This window comes from Sitophilus oryzae, unplaced genomic scaffold (assembly GCF_002938485.1).
Source record: "Sitophilus oryzae breed Bouriz unplaced genomic scaffold, Soryzae_2.0 scaffold_1802_pilon_pilon, whole genome shotgun sequence".
In the NCBI taxonomy this organism is placed as follows: Eukaryota; Metazoa; Arthropoda; class Insecta; order Coleoptera; family Curculionidae; genus Sitophilus; species Sitophilus oryzae.
This window is the reverse complement of record NW_022146505.1, coordinates 478,742-498,922: the sequence shown is the minus strand read 5'-3', so window position 1 is coordinate 498,922 and position 20,181 is coordinate 478,742. Positions and strand designations below refer to the sequence as shown.

General features: G+C 32.4%; 1 protein-coding gene across 1 annotated transcript in view; it reads left to right on the top strand.

The window, feature by feature from the left end:
• Positions 1-20,181, top strand: part of LOC115883044 (cGMP-dependent protein kinase, isozyme 2 forms cD5/T2) — a 96,757-nt gene that overhangs the window by 24,679 nt on the left and 51,897 nt on the right. The window contains exon 2 of the mRNA XM_030901321.1: positions 17,917-19,224. Coding sequence (XP_030757181.1) covers positions 17,958-19,224 — 1,267 coding nt within the window. The 5' untranslated portion in view covers positions 17,917-17,957. The remainder of the gene's footprint in view (positions 1-17,916; positions 19,225-20,181) is intronic.

Genomic DNA, 20,181 nt, shown 5'->3' with positions numbered 1-20,181 from the left:
TTAATGATAATGTAAAGTAAGATCTGAGTCATTTTCTCAGACCGATTTTATCAGTAAAGTTTAATCAGGAAGGATATAGTTAAAGGAATTTGTAAGAAATTCCTAACTACACATTTCCTCAACCTTTATTACCGTAATATCAAAAATATAATCTGTCTGGTGAATATTGTAGTCCATTTTTTTTATTTTGTGGTTATATTTGTTACGATAAATTTTCAATTTTGTATTATTTTTTTTAAGAGAACACTGGCTACAGTATATACTTGTGTACTATAGTAAAATTTAGCCCAAACCAATCAATATTCCTTTAATCTCTATCGAATCTTCTTTTTTGTGTGTAGCCTTTCTGAAATGATTACTTTCTACGGAAGTTCGTATCCTGCAGATATTAATCTATTTCAGTAAGGCTATAATAATAAAACCATTGCATTATTATATTTTTCATTACACTTTCGGTGTAGCGTATATAATAATATATAATTATTAACTCTAAGTATAAATTAATACTCCTAATAAAAATATAACTAAATATGCGAATTTTAAAAATAAATATATTAGCACTTCGTTATAAGAGTACGAGAAATTGTTAGTCATTGAGTCTGTGGATATGAATGAAAATTAGTAAATGCCATTTACTATGAATGACACATCAATATATTACTCATTATGTAATGTTAAGTAATAAATAATGTGTATATTTAAATAGAATTTAGTAGAGTAATAGTTTAGTTTAAAAAATTAAAATTCTTAATAATTTTTTGACTTTCACCCAAACACTAATTGTTTAATCAGATGAAATTTACTTACTGGATCGATATAAATTATGAATAATTATTTTTTTCAGCTGATTATACAGGGTTGTTCACCACATACGACGCGGAGTATTGCAGCTAAACGATTAGCTTTTATAAATTTTAAGTTTTGGGTTCGTTGAAGGACTATTAGAGCTACAATTTAGAAATAACTTTAGAAGATACAGAGTGTCCCAAATAAGTAAAAAATGCTATAGTTGTATTTTTTTTAAATGGAACACCCTGTATATTATTCTATTTTTAGATTCTACGATTGAAATAAAGGTAAATTTTATCAAGGTTTATCACACTTAAACCTAACCGTTTTTGAAATATTTTCAATTTTGTGAAATTGCAGTAAAAATTTTAAGGCTTCATTTCTCCAAGGGTATCAAAGTTTTTAATACTAAATATTTACTGAAGTTTATTTATTGATCAGTTATTGTGTTGCAATAATAAAAATGATACTACCTTATACAGAGTGTCTAAAATTTTATTTTAAATAATTACTAGCTTTAAACGGCAATAACTTATTTAATTTAAATGGAACGCCCTGTATATTTTCGGAAAATCAGATGCATAATTTAATTGTCTATCAAACTGTATTATACCACTTTTTACCTATCCCTTCAAGTTTTCGTAGAAAATGCATTTTCTTATAATTTAGACCTCATTTATCAATATACCCATGGAATATTGACTTTTTAGATTCTTTTTAAAGCAACAAATGTACAAAATATACAGGCTAGTAATATTATCGTTTTTAACAAAATGATAATATTACAAGCCCATTTGTATGCAGAAAGAAAACTATTTAAATCTTCATAAAAGAGAATTTGGAGCAATTATTATTAATCAACGCAAACAGTCAATTCATGTAGTTTGAATACTGGAATCATATTAATTGGTCCTCTTTAACAAATATTTAAACAGTTTTTTTTATTTTTTAATGAAATAAACAAACTGTATCGACAATATTAGTATGTGTACTTTTTAAAAATTTGGTACATCTTTGAAAATAATCTAAAATGTCAGTATTCCATGGGTATATTGATAAATGAATTTAAAATTACAAGAAAATGTATTTTCTACGGAAACTTGAAGCTATAGGTAAAAAATGGTATAATACAATTTAAGAGACAATTAAATTGTGCATCTGATTCTCATAAAATATACAGGGTGTACCATTTAAATTAAACAAGTTATTGCCGTTTAAAGCTAGTAATTATTTAAAATGAAATTTTAGACACTCTGTATAAGGTAGTATAATTTTTACTATTGCAACACAATAACTGATCAATAAATAAACTTCAGTAAATATTTAGTATTAAAAACTTTGATACCCTTGGAGAAATGAAGCCTTAAAATTTTGACTGCAATTTCACAAAATTGAAAATATTTCAAGAACGGCAAGATTTAAGTGTAATAAACCTTTATCAAATTTACCTTTATTTTAGTCGTAGAAACTAAAAATGTAATAATATACAGGGTGTTCCATTTTAAAAAATACAACTTTGATATTTTTTATTTATTTGGGACACTCTGTATCATGTAAAAATATTTTTAAATTGTAGCTCTAATAGTCCTTCAACGAACCCAAAACTTACAATTTGTAAAAATCTAATCGTTTAGCTACAATACTCCGTGTCGTATGTGGTGAACAACCCTGTATATTGTGAATTGTATGGGAGGGCGGAAGTTAATCACCGCGACCTTATAGATCAATTCCGTCCGCCTTTCTTGAGTTATAACTCTTAAGGCTTTGACAAAAGCCAGTATCTGGGAAGGTTTTACAGAGGTTGGTTCTCCATCTCCGATATCAGTCGTACCAAAAGTTATGGCACGAATGGTTGCCGTCTCGGCGCACTCTGTGATGAGTTGTTCTGGTGTTTCCCCATTTTCCCTACAGATTCTGCATTCGCAGTTGTTTCTTAGCTTCAATCTACTTAGGTGTTCATTGAGGAGACAGTGTCATGTTAAAAACCCCTTGACAATCCGAAGATTGTTCTTACTGAATCGAGGAAAATCTTTGATTTTTCTCGATCGTAAGTTCTGAAAAAAAAATTTTTGAGTGTCTTGAACCATTGAAGGATTCCAATCCCATTCCAGGTTAGGGATGGTGTCTTCCAGGTTCTTGAGATCCGCTTTAAGTTGGTTTCCACTCGGGAAATAGAACGGTTTTGGGTCGCTTTACTAGTCGAGTTTTTCAGCCGATACTGTAGATATTGCATATTTTACTTCGTTGGTAATATAAAACTTTTTCTGCTTCTGTAAAGTCGATATTCGCAACCATACACGATATTGCACTTAACCGTTCAAGTGCAGCTTGTAAAAACGCGTTTCAATTAACATAAAGTAACAAAGAAAAGTGGCGTTTTAACCAGTCCTTTACTTATTTTATAGACCTATGTAATTTCAGTTTTTGTTAATTGATTAATAATAATATATATACTCCTTCAATAGAAGGAGTATATATATAATTTTTTTTGAGTGATACTTTTCATAATAATTTGACCACATTTGACTGTTTGAAAGTTGCTTCATTTTGCAATTAGTTACAAAATATTTATCTTCTCGTAACTAGTGATTCAAGTCACTAGCCGCTTAAAAAACAAAAAAGAAGCAATTTTTAGGTCGTTTATTAAAAGATATTCAACTAAAAAATATAGGATGGACTTAATATCTGTTTGTATATGCTTTTACAGTAAGATGTCTTGAAAAAATCCTTTATGGGTTTTTCGCCACTGCACTGCAAGAAAAATCTACAAAATAAAATAGTTATTTTTGGTAAACACTTCTGCGTTAAACTTAAACGGACGCTGCTTGTCAGAAGTTGTGTTTACAGTTATAAAAATTTGCCTAACAAAGAAAAAAATGCTTGAAAGTTTAAGGATTTTAAAGTTTTAAGGATTTTTTTGGATAGATGAATCCGCCACATAGGTATACATAGACATTTTTTAAGATGTCTTGAATTTGATCTTCATTTACTCAAAATAGGCCAGCAAAACCTTTTAATTCTTTGTATTAACTCTTATTAATTCTTTGTATAACTCTTCTTAATTCTTTGTATATTCTTCTTTTAATTCTTTGTATAACTCTTCTTATACCAGGACTTGAAATTTCTGTAGACTGTTGCATATTTTTCTTATAGAAGGATTTTGCGAGAACTAAAGATTCCAATGCTTTTTGGGCTATACTTCCACTGCGCTTGGAATATTTAAAATACATTTATTCTGACACTGACATGGCGATATACAGGGTGGTCCGAATTGTATTCCGGAAACTTCGGCGCCATGTTCTGCAGAAAAAAAAATAAGTAAAAAAGTTCGTATAAATGTATGTCCTAAAATGCTTAGTTTCGGAAGTACAGGGTATGTAGAAGTTTCATTTTTATTTCGATTTTTTCCAAATAATTTATGAGGTAACGTCAATATTTGACTGAAAATTGATGTCTGGGAGTGTTTTGATATGAGAAATTCGATTTTGATATGACGATTTTGATATGAAATTCGATATTGAATTTTGAAATGACTCCTACTTGTAGAGGGCGCCACCTACGATTTTTTTAATTGGTTTGAAGAGTAATAACTTTTCGTCCGTATCTGTATAAAACTACCGAGTAAAAAAAATATACATTTACGACATTTTTTACGTAAAAAAAGGTCTCCTGGTAAAAATCGCTCCGAGTAATGGTTCTCGAGGTATTTGACTGTAAACATGTTGACCAAATAGTTATTAGACTGAATATTTTTGTCTCAAAAGTTCAACAAAAACTGGTTTAGCATCATTTTTTCGCAGAAAATTCATAATTAATTTTAAAAAATAAAAATTTCCCAAATTTATTATTCCAGTCAAATACTATCTACTCAACAAGTTTATTTTTTGTCAATAATGAGATGAATTGACTATTGCCATTCTAAAAATCTTGAGAACGGTTGGAATTCTTTGGACTTTTTAATTATTTCACGTGTGCAGTCTTGTGATAATATAGCGACAGGTAAATTTGTTGTCACTTTATTGATCACTTTTAGTTGTCACTTAAATAATAAATAACGACTAGAGACTGACTTCGCCAAAATTATCATCGATTGTCATTCCCCAGCTATCTTTGACGCCGTTTTTTTTTTCTATATATAGTACTTCTGACCTATCAATACCAAAATTTTCTCTATACCATATATTATATATACAATGTTCCTCCCTCCATGCGTAGTAGACAAAAGTTTGTTTAATTTATATCTGCAGATAATAAAAAAATATATACATAAAAGCAAAGAAAATTGTTGACTTTTTAAAATTATTAGGGTCATTGAACACTATAGAGCACAGTGAAATGTAATTTCAAGTTACATATATATACTTTGAATAATAATTAATAATTCATCTAAAATAGCAAGGCTGTAATACTTTTCCCAACCGTTATGGCATAACACAGTTCACAATTTTTGCATAAAATATAATTGTCATGTATAAAGTGAGGTAACCAATAACATAATAATATCTACGTATTTATGAAATAATAATAATTATTGCATTATATTCACTTTGAAATACTGAGATGATTCATAATCGGTCGTCTTTGTTTAAAGAAATCGGATTTTTTCATTGTGAACAAGAGTAACCTTGCAAAATACGGTACGTTTCTAAATATATAAATGTATTGTGCAGAACGTAAATAATCTACTGGAGCTGTGGATATACTTTCACTTTAACTTTAGATCCGTGCGATATTGTTGTTGGCCATTTTTATGTGTCACCTTTAAATTGTTACTTGGCTGAATTTAGTGTAGCTTAACAGGAATTATAGCAGTGTGTTTCAAAATATTTATCGAAAATTAGAATGTCGTAGGTGGTATTGTGGTATAGGGTATGGTAACCTTTGTGGTATAGATAAGGTAATTTTAGCAATTACATTGCTATTTCTACGAATACATTATCAGCTTATTCAACTATTTCTAATTATGGTGTAGCTTCCCTCACATATTCCAGCTTCCCACACACACACAGCTTCCCTCACATACCCCAGCTTCCCACACATTATGGTGTAGCTTCCCTCACATCCCCTTATAGTTGGGCCCATTGTTGTCTATTGTTGGCTATGCGGGCCCAAATTATGCCTGCTAATTTCCGAATATCATGGTCCCATCTCAGGTTTGGTCTTTTTCTAGGTCTCTTAATTCCTTGTGAATACTATGCTGCAATTTTGTAATCCATCTGTTGTCCGTCCTTCTTGCCGGGTATCCCGCCAATTGCCGCTTGATGGATCCTTTGTCGTATCCACTCTATTCTTTTGCGACCTTTCTTCGTTATACTCAGGATACTCATTTTAGGTGTCCAGGTTTCGAGTGCATAGTTCATGACTGGTAATACACATTGGTCGAATGTTTTCTTCTTTAGATAAAGTGGCATTTTAGATTTGAATTTGATTCAGTTTCCTCCATAAGTACTCAATGGTAACTTATTTTTTCTGGTAGTAGAAATCCTTAGCACGATCATCATGGTATATAACCACTGAAATGGAGAACTTTTATAAATCAAAATAAGTATTCTATAAAAAAAATGATTAAAAGTATATGGTCTTTAGTTTTGATTGAAACTGGTTTTGGTTTTGCTCTTGTGTTTTAAGCAGACCGACCAGAGCAAGGCTTTTATAGGACCAAGGCTAAACATTCAAGACTTACGGTATTGCAATTTTCAATTTTTTATCTGTTTATGATTACTTTTTTCGTTCAAAATTGTTGTTTTCATTCAATACAAATAGCGTTTCCCGACTATTGCATAAAATTTTAAAAAAGCAATACTGATTCAATATAATATATTGAAAAATAAACATTTTTGACAGAAAATAGTATAATAACTTATCTCTTTGTTTTATTTGCATTAAATTACTAAAAATATTATTTATTTAAAGATTTTCTCTGTAGAAAGTGCTTCTACAGAATGTCTATTAAAAAATAGTAGACTCGCAAAAGTTTTGCATCAAGGCTAAGACCATCACTACTCATTAACTTCAAAACCAAGACCAAGGAGGTCTTGGTTGCTCATCACTATTGGGTACATAGGTACCTATATTATGCACTCTTCCCTGAAGGAAGCATTTTACTTTATATTCAAATAAATCTCTACATTATACAGTATACAAGTATGTGAATTTGTGCGAGTTTTACAGCTTGTATTGTATAATTTTTATATATTATTATTATGAAATGACATTGTGTTTGCTAAGATAATATTTGTTTGCAGGGGAGGAGGACTTTAAAAGGTTAAAGATTTATTAATATTTACTTTTGAAATAAAGTATCGTACATATATTTTGCACTATCTCGCTGATATTTTCCTTTCACATTAGTAAATGTACTAATATATTAAGATTCTGCTTTTATGGACATGTGCTACATACACGATATAGCACTTAATCGATCAAGCGCAGCTTGTAGAAAAGAGAGTCTCCATTAACTTCAGTAACAATAAAATGTACTGTATTTATTAGTATTTTAAGATTATCTAAAGATTAGCCAAGTTGTAAGACTTTCTTTAGATTTTTTATAGGAATAAAGGAATCATAATATATACAAAAGGAAAAATAATTATCAATGGAAGTGTTTTTTTATTAATTAATATACAGCCCTTAGAATGTTGACTCTTAACTTCTCTCATACTTTAGTCTGGCGTTTCTCTCTGCTTTTATTTATTACTAAAAACTACTGCAAAAATACTAAAAATTAATACAAAAAATAAATTGTATCAATACTCTTTTTCTACTTTTTTGAACATTAATACCTTATTACCCACATAGTAACTAATCTATGACTAAGAGTATTTAATTTTGCATCATTTATAATTTAAACACATTAGCAATAATAAACTTGAATAAATAAATAAAAATACTTGATAGCATTATTAATGTCAATAAAATATTTCAAATCTTAAAGGATATGTTGTACCTATAATTACAATTTAATCATAACATGAAACGCATATAAATATGCTCCAATATTTTATAGAAACACTTTTATGTCAATACAGGGTGTCCCAGAAATAAGTGCAAGTATTTTAAGGGGTGGTAGATCTCGATAAAAGAAACATATTTACTCTTTATCGTTTTTCAAATAAGTCGAAAATAACAGAGTTATTTTACTTGAGAATTTAAAAAAAAATAATTTTTGCTAAAATTTTGAGAACCGCTGGATCTTTTCTGGATTTTCTTTCTTGTAAATTTAATCTACTACCTATGTTGCCATATTATCAAGAAATTATGTTTTTTAAATAAAAACTAAAACAAATCCAAAAAAAATTTCAAAAAATTTCGAATTTTCAAATTTTTTTTTCGCGAAAAAAAACTCATATTATTATGCGTGTTTCTGGGGGTTGAACTATACTACCAGTTAAAATACTTATTATACTTATTTCTGGGACACCCTGTATAGCTCTAAACGCTCCTTTTCGCAAATACCGGGTGTTGGTTGTTCTACACCACATATTAACCTAATTTTGATATAAACTTTATGGACAAGCAGGATTTGAGCGCTGACTCTAGATTCTAAATTATAATGTTATTTGTATAAAGAGTTTTTAATTTGTAAACATACAAATCTTCTCAAATATCTTTTTTTTCTATAAATTAAATGAAAATGTGAATTAAGATTTAGAATTGGATATTAAAAAAAATGTTATTGCTGTTCTTAACCAAGAAGATATTTTGCTACTGTTACTCCTTTGTGGGACAGCGTACTAACGAACATTACTTTTTTTAAAAAATAAATTACTTTTTTACGTGTTGGGAACTGCATTCTCTTCGCTGTAAAGAATAGCGGAAAATATATTTATTACATCTTTACCAGTTGTTTTCCGTGTAATAATTATAAATAATTACGCTGGATTGTTTTTAAGCGGAGAGACACGAGAGTCCCAAGTAAAAAAGAAAATTAGTTGTAATAGTAGGTACCCATTTTTTACGTTAACTTTCAACTTTTTTTTATTTAGTTCTGCGAAGATAAAGAATAAAATTGTTCTACTTTATACAGTTATGATTTTATCTACAAGTATCATAAAGCGTATGGAATCTTAAAAGGATCTACAAGCAGAGTTTATTTTTAAAAATTACTAATTGGTATGATAAAAATTTGGAATCTTAAAGTTGTAATACATACGACCGAAGAATTCTCGAGAACATATGTTATAGGTATTTTCCTAATTGATTATACATGTAATGCAATTAAAATTTTAATAGACGCACACACTACTATATGAAAAACTTGGTTGGTGCCATTTGATGTTAAATCTGTGCTTGTTTTTCTTCTTTTTCAAACGCGGTTAACTTACAGTTACCTCTGTAGATCGAATTACCCATACATTTTCTACGGTTTTTCTTCTAAGAATTTTTCCATGGTCACGTTCCTCTATAGTATGTAATTACCTAGAAAATCTCTAAATATCTGCGTTGTCATCGAGATATGTTTTATGTGATCTACCGGTATAATAACAAACACGCGGTACAAAGACCTATTTTTAACTATTTGTTTTTGCTTGAAATTGAACTAAGCGAACAAAAGTTTGCTATCATTATCAAAAAGTGTTGTAACGTCATAATGAATTTTGATAAATAAATTCCATTTTTTTCTTAAGCGACTGTCTATAATATAATTCTTACTTCTTTATATACTTTTAGTTATTGGCGTAAAAATATTTAGTATTTTTTATGTACGGTGTATTTATATTAATTATTTTTTTTTACTTTTTTGTTTAAATTATAGGTTGTTTAATCCACCCTTAACATAGAGTTTTATTTGATTCTTCTTAAACTACTTGGTAGTTTATTCTATACTAACGTTTACCCACAATTTCGTTCGCGTCGAATTAATCATTTGTAATGATGATGATAAAGCAAAGCAAGAATTTCCATTAACGTACAAACTGGATAAAATTTTCTCACATTTATGTCAGCATGAGAAAAAACAGTATGGTGATATTATTATATTTTATAAAAATCATTTTCACCCCATTTCACCTCCTTAGAAAAATCCGTTTGCCAAAAATAAGCTTTTGACGTCAAGCAGTTTGAACAGAATCGTGGTTAATCAATTACCCAACTTTTTGGAACACCCTATATGATTTTTTAAAAAAATTCAAAATATGTAAAAAAACAAAATAAATTATGCGTGTCCAAGCGTTTTCCCGAAAGACTAACCGTTTTTTAAATAACAAATATTGTAATATTTGAGGGGCGTTTTCACCCTCTTGGAATTTGAGATTCGAGAAACCCCTCCTTATCGAACCTCTATACCCCACAGTCAATCCGTTTGCCAAAAATCAGCTTTAAACGTCAAGCAGTTTAAACAGAATCGTGATTACTCAATGGTCATATTTTATGAAACACCATGTATAAATTTTTAAAAATCTTAAAATATGTAAAACAACAAAATAAAATATACGTGTTTAAGAGTTTTTCCGAAAAGCTCACCGGTCTTTAAATAAAAAATATTATAATATTTGAGGGGTGGTTTCACCCCCTTAGAATTCAAATTTCGAAAAATCCCTTCTTATTGAACCTCTACACCCTCAGTCAATCCGTTTTACAAAAATCAGCTTTTTACGTCAAGCGCTTTAAGCAGGATCGTGATTAATTAATGACCAGATTTTTCGAAACACCCTGCATACATTTTTAAAAAATCTTAAAATATGTAAAAAAAACAAAATAAAATATACGTGTTTAAGCGTTTTTTTCGGAAACTTGACCGTTTTTTAAATAAAAAATATTGTAATATTTGTGGGGTGGTTTCACCGTTGGGCTTCACCCCCTTGGAACTGGAATTTCGAAAAATTACTTCTTATCGAACCTCTACGCACTAGAATCAACCTGTATGCCAAAATTGAGCTTCTTACGTTGAGTGGTTTGAGCAGGATCGTGATTAATCAGTGAGTCAGTCACTTAAGGATTTTATATATTAGTATAGATAATTGTAATATACTGGGAAACCTATAACTTATAAAACCTATAAAATTTTATCAATGATTTTAGCAATTTCAGTTTATTTGAACTGTAAAAAACAGAAAGTTTTTTCTTACATTGCACTTTATCAGTGTCCTACATTCTAAATGTTATCACGTGTAAATAAATAATATCATGAAACTGCAGTACCTATTAATAATAAAGGTGTATATAAATAGCGATATAATAATACAGAACACATACTATATAAAATATAATATTTGATTTCGATTGTTGGTAAGAATGGATTTATGCCTTATGCTAAGAATATTAATGGTGCTATTTGGAAGAGCTAAACATATTTTTTTTTCTTTAATTAAAACTTTCTAAGCCATTAACTTTATAAATGTATATATTTTTATTGAAAATGCACAGTAACATTTATGCTTTAATATCGTTTTAAAACAGCGATTTTTATAACAAATCATTTAAATTTAATAGATCGTGCGCCATTAAAATGCGGTATCCGCTGTACTAACCTTTATTTTGTGGGCATTATTTAGGTTTAAGAGCAATAAAGAGGCCGTTTCTAAAGGCGCGAAAAAGGACAAAAACGGCGAATACCCTGATTTAAATCCTATCGATTAACCTAGATAAAATCGGATGTTGACTACTATCGACCTTTCCATCCGCCAAATTGCGTTCATTTTCAACAAAAAACATTTAAATAATCCTTTAATGCAGATTTAAATCAAACGTGAAAAACCTTTGTTTAGTTTAACGCTATTTTTCACGGAAAACCCGTAGACGAATCGTCTAATCTACTGCAACCGAAAATTTCCTTGCGTATTAGAACACTTTTTCAATTACACAATTCATCTACGCTCTGTTTACTTTGAACTAAATGCTTTTTGTTTTGATTATTAATATTCGCCGCTTGGGGCACATAAATCTGATAAAACAAGAGGTGAAAGAAACGAATGGAAGCAAATTGTTTTCTCTCTTTTTCTTTGTTAATTTACATGGCGGTTGTTTTTGTTGGATTATATCTGTGTCATAATATTTGCATAAAATTTCGTATTAAATTTTATTTCGAGTTTATCTCTAATCACGATGTCTGAATTGTCTGTCTGAGACTTAAATCAACTCACTAAATTCATATGATTTGTCCAGTTTAGACCGTCATATTGCATTCTTGCGAATTGAATAGACGTGACATGATTAATTCACTTGACTCGTGTAAACGCGTCTTTAAAGTATTCCGTATTTACGGATATTTTTCAGAAACCAACGCTTTATCGTTTAACAACCTGGTTAAATAAATAAATGCCTTTATTGTCAAAAAATTTTACAATTTGTAGACAAAGGTAAAGTAAACAAACAAAAGAGAATACAAAATACAAAACAAGTATACAAATTACATTGTCAGTCTTATTGTTTAAATTAACATTTATAAATGTTTACAATGTCAAAGAATAAAAAAATTAAAATAAGATTCAAAAATATTTAGTAAGTTTATAGTAGATATGTTTATAGGCGCTACGTATTCTCCACGCTCCTATATGGAGTGGAAGCTTGGACCCTGACAGATGCTACATCTAAACGCTTGGAAGCCTTTGAAATGTGGTGCTATCGCCGCATGCTCAAGATCTCATATACTTACCATGTCACAAACAACACCGTGATCCAGAGAATGCAAAAGGTACTAGAAATAGTACATAGTGTGAAAGTGAGAAAAATGGCATACCTTGGGCATGTGATGCGTAATAATAAATACCAACTTATCCAACTGATACTGCAGGGCAAAATAGATAGTAAAAGAGATCAGGGACGCCGACGAACATCATGGCTGAAAAATATTAGACAGTGGACGGGAATGACGACCGTACATCTATTCAGGGCGGCTGTCAATAAAATTATGTGGACCAACATGATTGCTAACATCCATAGAGGATAGGCACTGAAAGAAAAAGATAGTAGATATAGTAATAGCAAATATTAGACCAGTGTTTACAAGATCAAATTCAATTATCAAAATATAAGTCATTTACGGCGTAGAAAGCCTTGTCTAGTAAATAAACTTTCAATGCTTTGCGAAATGAAGAAAATGATGTTATGGATTTGATTTGATTATGCATTTTTTTCGAGTTGTATAACATTGAACATTTAACTAACTCTGAGCCGTGGGGTAGGTAATTAAAGATCTTGCTCCGCGTTCCTGAGTGGATAAGTGTGAGATGGCCTTTCTCGAGAAGCTGATACATGCTTACGTATTAGGCAAACGGATTCAAATATACATAAATAAGGAAGGAAGAGTTAATATTTTAAAAAGTCCTGGCAATGAGTTCTGCTGTTTAGTCCCAGTGAATATCGAACAGCTCTCTTCTGTAGCTTGAAAATGCGGTCAAATTAAGTCGCACAATACGTACCCCAGAATGGAAGGGCATATCTGAGGTGCGACTCAAAAAGTGCATAATAAACAGTTCTAGCCACTGACAAGTTAAGCTCCTTAAAAACAGATCTTCGTTAAACTGGTACAAAAAATACAGCCCTTATTTCATAATTCATCAATAGTTTACTACGTACAAACAAGATTTTATACTAAGTATCTTCTAAGCAAGACATCCTGTTGAAAGCTAATGCCTTTAAGCAACTTCATCATCATCATTTTCCGCTTATTCAACCATTTCCAATTATGGGCCCTATGCGGGCCCAAGTTATCCCTGCTAATTTCCTAATATCATTGTCCCATCTCAGATTCGGTCTTCCTCTAGGTCTCTTAATTCCTCGTGGGTACCATGCTGTAATTCTTGTGGTCCATTTATTGTCCGTTCTTCTTGCCAGGTGTCCTGTCCAATGTTATTTGAGGGATTTGATTCTGTGGATGACATCAATTAGCTGGGTCTTTTGTCGTATCCACTCTATTCTTTTACGGTCAGCATATTTCGTTCCATTGGGCGTTATGCGACTTGCAGTTTCCTTATGATATCCGTTTTAAGTGTCCAGATTTCGCAGATTGAATTTCTTCCATTAGTCTTCTTCTTCTTTCAGTGCCTATCCTCTATGGATGTTGGCAATAATGTTGGTCCATATAATCCTATTGACAGCCGCGCTGAATAAATGTACGGTCGTCATTCCCGTCCACTGTCTAATATTTTTCAGCCATGATGTTCGTCGGCGTCCCTAACCTCTTCTGCTATGTATTTTGCCCTGCAGTATTAGTTGGATAAGTTGGTATTTATCATTTTGCATCACATGCCCAAGGTATGTCATTTTTCTCACTTTCACGCTATATACAATTTCTAGTTCCTTTTGCATTATTTGGATCATGGTGTTGGTTGTGACATCTTAAGTGTATGAAATCCTGAGCATGCGGCGATAGCACAACATTTCAAAGGCTTCCAAACGTTTAGATGTAGCATCTGTCAAGGTCCAAGCTTCCACTCCATATAGGAGCGTGGAGAATACGTAGCACCTTAGGACCTGCGTTCTTATAGCAATATTCAGGTGCATATTGCATAGGATCTTTCTAAGACGGTTAAAAACGGTTCTGGCTTTTTCTATGCGGCATCTGATCTCTCGTGAGTGATCCCATTCCTTGTTCAGGCTGCAGTCTAAATACCTGATTGTATCTGCTGTTTCCAAGGTTTCGTTATTCGTTCTAAACTGGTAGTACTTCGTCTCGTCATTTTTACTGACAAAAATTTTGGTCTTCTTGCAGTTAAGCCTCATACCATACATATCATTCCATTAGTACTATTCCATAAGTACTCCATGCTAACTTAATTCTTCTGTTGATCTCTGGTAGTAGAGATCCCGCGCTGTGTATTAGTTGTCTCAAATATATACATTCTTCTACTGATTTCAGTATTATGCTATTTATTAGAATGTCTTTTCTTTCCACTAGTTCCTTGTACATTACTTTAGTTTTTGCTAAATTCATTTTAAGACCCACTTTATTGCTGGCTGTATTTAATTCATTCATTTGTGCTGCATTGTAGTTCCTCAGGACCATTGTCAATCAGGGCTATGCCATCAGCGAATCTTAGATGTTAAGATATTCTCCATCTGTTTTTAATCCTTTGTTAGTCCAGTCCAGTTGACTGAAGATTTCTTCCAGTGTGGCTGTAAACAGTTTTGAGGATATCGTGTCTCCCTGTCGTACTTTTATGCCAGTTGGGAACTCTGAGGTTGTTTTATATATCAGTACTCTTTAAGTAATTCTTACTTTAAACGACAATTAACTGTTTACATTGAATAAAAATAGCTGTTGTTCAAAACAAATATTGATCTATCGCGAAAACATATATAGCCTCCTCGATACGTGTGTGAAGTAAAAGTGAAATTGATTTTTTCAAACGATAATATCGACCGGAGATGATTATACATTGGTGTGACAGATGCCGAACATAGAAAGTCAATTCGCCACGGTGCGACATGCTTTTCCGTGTATAACTAATTTTCGTTCGGGTCCGCTATGGCGCCCGAAATAATCGGATCGTTTTATTATCAATTTTAATTTGACCCCGATTCCGTTGTTCGAAGTGATTTAGTTTCAAACGCTTCCTGGACTGTCTCTTTCTCCCAGCAGCGCTAGAAATGATTTATATCTTTGTACGGAGTGATCACGAACGTTATGCAAATGTTAAATCGGTAGCAATATGTCGGACGTATACCTTTTACCACAAGGCTTCGAAATCGGAAATTGCACTATAATGGAAGATTATATTGGTTAGTTGTTTTTATTTTCATTGTGGAAATAGTTATTCCTATAAACAAAAGAATAATTGGTAAAAGTATATAAATAATAACAGAAAGCAAGTTGAAATATACTTTAAGTGATGATTATCCCAGCTGGGGGCAGTGTGATTTTAGTCCGTGATGTAGAATGTAGAATGTTGTGGAGGGGAGTTAATTACCGCGGCCTTACATATCTCCTACGTGTTCCCCTTTCTTGAGCTATAACGAGTTATAACTCATCATACAGTCTCAGGCCTTTAACGAAAGCGAGTATCTGAGACGGCTTCACAGAGGCCAGCTCTCTATTCTCGACAGTAATCAGCCGTACCAAACTTGATGGCACGAATGGTCGTCGTCTCGGCGCACTCAGTGATAGGGTGTTCTGCTGTTTTCCCATTTTCCCCACAGAATCTGCATTCGCCGTTGTTTCTCAGCTTCAGCCTACTGAGGTGTTCGTTGAAGAGACAGTGTCCTGTTAGAAACCCCGTGACAATCCGAAGATTGTTTTTACTTAAATCAAGGAAAACTTTTGATATTTCTCTGTCGTAAGTTCTGAGAAACTTTTTCGAGTGTCTTAGACCGTTGGAGGACACCTATTCCAATTTACGGATGGAGTCTTCCAGATTCTTCAGTTCCGCTTTCAGTTGGTTCCCGTTTGGAAAATAGAACGGTTCTTAATCGCTCCTTTTCTAGCTAGATCATTTGCTTTTTTATTGCCTGCTATCTCTTGGTGAGCAGATATTCAGAGTAGGAGGACTTTATTTTCTTTACCTAATTTGTTGAGCTTCTCTAGGCATTCGTTGACCAACTTCGAATTAATGGTTACTGAATTGATCGCGTTTAGTGCTGCTTGACTCTCGGATAGGATGGCAATTACCTGTTTTCGATAGTTCCTATACAAGATAAATTGTACGCATCTTTCGATAGCGTAGATAGATAGATTTCTGCCTGATACTTGGGTAGGTGCCCATTGGTTCGGAGTATTTAGTTTTCGGCCCAAATAATCCTATCCCTGTCACTGCTTTGGTTTTGGAAGCATCAGTATACTACGTTATGGTATGGTCTTTTACATGCTGAGTAAGGCGTTTCTTTCTTCCAATCCTTTTTATTACTCAATACTACAGTGAGGTGTTTCTCAAAGTTGTAAATTATTGGTATGTCATCCACTGGGAGTTTGAGAAGTGGAATTTTCTTTTTGAGGGTGTTCCAAGCCCCTGACCTGAAAATTCTCCCAGTACTGTTTCCGTCAGTGGTGTTAGGTCTAGAATGACCTCCATTGCTGCTGTTGGACATGTTCTCCTAACATGTAAATAAAGCGTTTTGGTGTATTGTGGTTACCTAGTGTTTTATTTTGCTTTCCGAATATTTATGAAATTAAATATTTTTAAAGCGTTTCTTTTTCTATTTCTTTAAATATTCAAAATAATAATGTATTACTATTTTTTTATGAAATAAATATGTTTCTATCAATAATTAAAAAAGGAAGTTTAATTAGCATTCTAGGAATGATTGCACAGAACAAGTGTACAAGTGTTGCAAAACTAATATAATCCTAACCGTAACCGTCTACTTCGAAGAACAACCAACATCAATATACGCGTATTTATTACTTTAATTTAAAAACAAAATACAATTATCTTTAATATATACCCATTAAAACTGTATAATTCTAATATAAATTTCGTTGAACCCGGCGCAGTACTACCTCTGACCTTTCCGAGCCACGTTGAATCTACGCTTTTTTATCCAATCCGTTATTATGTATGTGGTTCTATGCAATACCGTTCGCTAGGAGGTACCAGTAACGCCTGAAATATAACCAACTAGGTACTACACGACGTTTTCGTAATTCTAATCCAAAGTAGCTTTTATACCGGTTACGAGAGTTTAATAAAGAAATTTATTGTTGCCATGGTGTTTCGTTAGTAACAAACCAACCAACTTATAAGGTTCTTAAAATTATATATTTTATTTATAGCCAGATCAGATAGTAATTTTATAAATAAAGTTCTTAAAACTAACATCAATTTTTATATGATTATCATAAATAGTGAAAAATATGACGTTACCAGAAATTCATAAAGACATTCATAAATGTCTAACACCATGTAAAAAATAATATAAATATTTAGACAAAATCACACATCCCATTTAAAAGACAAATCGTCATGTACAAAATAAATACCCTATTATTATCTCGGTACTACTATCGTGTTATTAGAAATAATTACCGCTGAAAAGTTTCGCAAATACAAACACCGAAGAGCGTAGTTTATGCTCCTCTTCTAAGTTGTTAGAGAGACCGTAATTACGGCCCAACCGCTCAACCAGAAAAAAGCAGTACCGCTCCAAGGTTTCACTTATTTTTTGTCTGTTCTACGGATTCGTTATGCCTCGAGGTCAACGGTATTTCGTTCGAATTGTTGTTTCATCAAACCTATCAATTTTTCTTTTCAGAACCGTCATCTTAGTTTCGTTAGACGAGAAATGAAAACTTGATGGTTGTACTCGAAGAATCGCTCACCATGAAGATCAAACGATACCCTGGAAAAGCGGTGATCGATGATCCAGCCTGGCTGGAGATGGATATTCCACCCCATGCCAGGGGACAACAGTACGAAGCCAACTGGATCGATACTCAAAAGAATTTATCTAACAGTAGTTCAGCCTCTAACTCTTGGGACAAATACAGTACGAAATTAGAAGGTTCAGTGTCATCCAGGCTAGGTCAATACCAGAGTTTACTAGAAGAAATTAGAAAAGACAATAACGAAGATATTTACGCTATCCCTAAAAAGATCAAAACAAATGGAAGCATTCGTTTGAAGTACCACAGTGACAATATTCTTTCTAGGATCAATTCAAAATCGAAAGCAGACATGGAAAGACCTCCAAGAGAATACTTTTTACCATCACAAAGTGTTCACAGAGATCAGATAAAGGAACCCCCAGTTCCCAAACCCAGAGTTAAGTTACCAATTCAAAACGGACAACAGGAGAAATTTAAGACTGTTCTAGAAGACCTGCAAAGACAAATGAAAAAATCTGTACGATTTGATGAGGTTAGTACTGATATAGATCAGGAAATTGAAAAACGAGAGCAATCTGAAGACAACAGTCTTGTAAGGGTTATTGTAAATCCAACTCACGAGCTTTTAGAAAGAATTGAATTAAATATCAGTAACGACAATGAAGAAAATGGTCGTGTCAGTGAATGGGTTGATACCCAAAACCAATACTTATCAGACCAAACCAGTGATACAGGAGGAAAAGATCTTCACAGAAACGACAGTGGCTATTACGAACGATCAAAAAAGATTCGCCAAAGACTCCCTCCTAAGCACATATATCCACCTTCGGCTTCTTCTAGCGAATCTAGTATCACACCAAGCGAAAACAACTCAGCTGAACTAGACGTCGAAAATTTTCAAAATAACGAAGACGAAGAAGATGATTACAATGACTACGATGAAGTATATAGTTTATATAAGGAAGGAGTGGTTCCAGCATACGTCAGTTCACCTTTAAGGGTACCTAAACCGGTGGACAAGACGACGCAAGCTACTCCAACGTCTCCTATGAGGAGGAGTGGTGATTCTAACGATTTTTTGATTCCTAGACCTAAATTAATAGTGCCTGTGCATACGTACGCGGTCAGAAGGAGACGGACTGGTAATTTGAATAAACATGATAGTGTGTCCTCTTGTAATTACGTGTCTGCTTCGGAGAGGGATAGTGAAACTATGAAGCTTGTTCCGCAGAAAGGTATGATGATACTTTTGTTACTCTTTATCGTTTTAAGATCAATTTATATAGGGTAATTATTATCTTCTAAGGTTTCTAAAAAAAGGGTAGTAATTTCCCTGCACTATTACTTTGCATATACAAGAGTTTTAACACTGTAATTTTATTACAATCAAAATTATAAAGTCAGATATATCCGAGATACATAGGATCGACGAAGCCCCAGTTGGTGCGGTTCAAATTGATGCACCAGGTGTTGTCAGCGGGTTCAACCGTGGCGTTGCTTTGGCCAGAACAGGTTTCGTTTAAGGACTTTTTACACGTTCAGCCTTGGCTGTCGTCATTAGCGTCTGGGTGGATGCTTAGTTAAGGGCATCTTTATATACGCGTTGAATTTTTGCGTGGCTTAAAATCAGGGTTGTGTAAATGCTACGCCTTTCAAGTAATGTCTCTAACCTCTTCTTTTTTTAAAAAAATCTTAGATAGAGAGTTAATTCTGTTCATATTGTTTTCAGGATGTAAAAAAATAAAAAAGTCGATTTTTTTAATTTTAATCCGATTTTTTTTTATTTCAGTCAATTTTCTATTTAAAGTCCTATCCTAAATGGCTAAATCTTCGTAACTCTGCCCGATATCAATAATATTATATAACATTTCTATGGCGCGTGTCGTTTTACCATATCGGTCACCGATATATTTTATATTGTAAACTTTGCCGATGCTCTTATTTCCGCAAAAAAAATTGCCCGCTTAGATCAAAGGGATTTTATTGGAAATAGTCATGACTGTCTTAAGTCGAGAATAAAATTAGTACCATCTACTGTTCAAACTGCAAACTACTTATTGCAGAACAAAATGTCGGTAGAAATTTGGAATGAACTAGAAGATAAATTAGAGAAGAAGGCAGAAGTTAGCTTGATCAACATTCAGCTGTCCCAAAAAAGATATAAAACAGCCTTAATACCAGCATATTTTTTG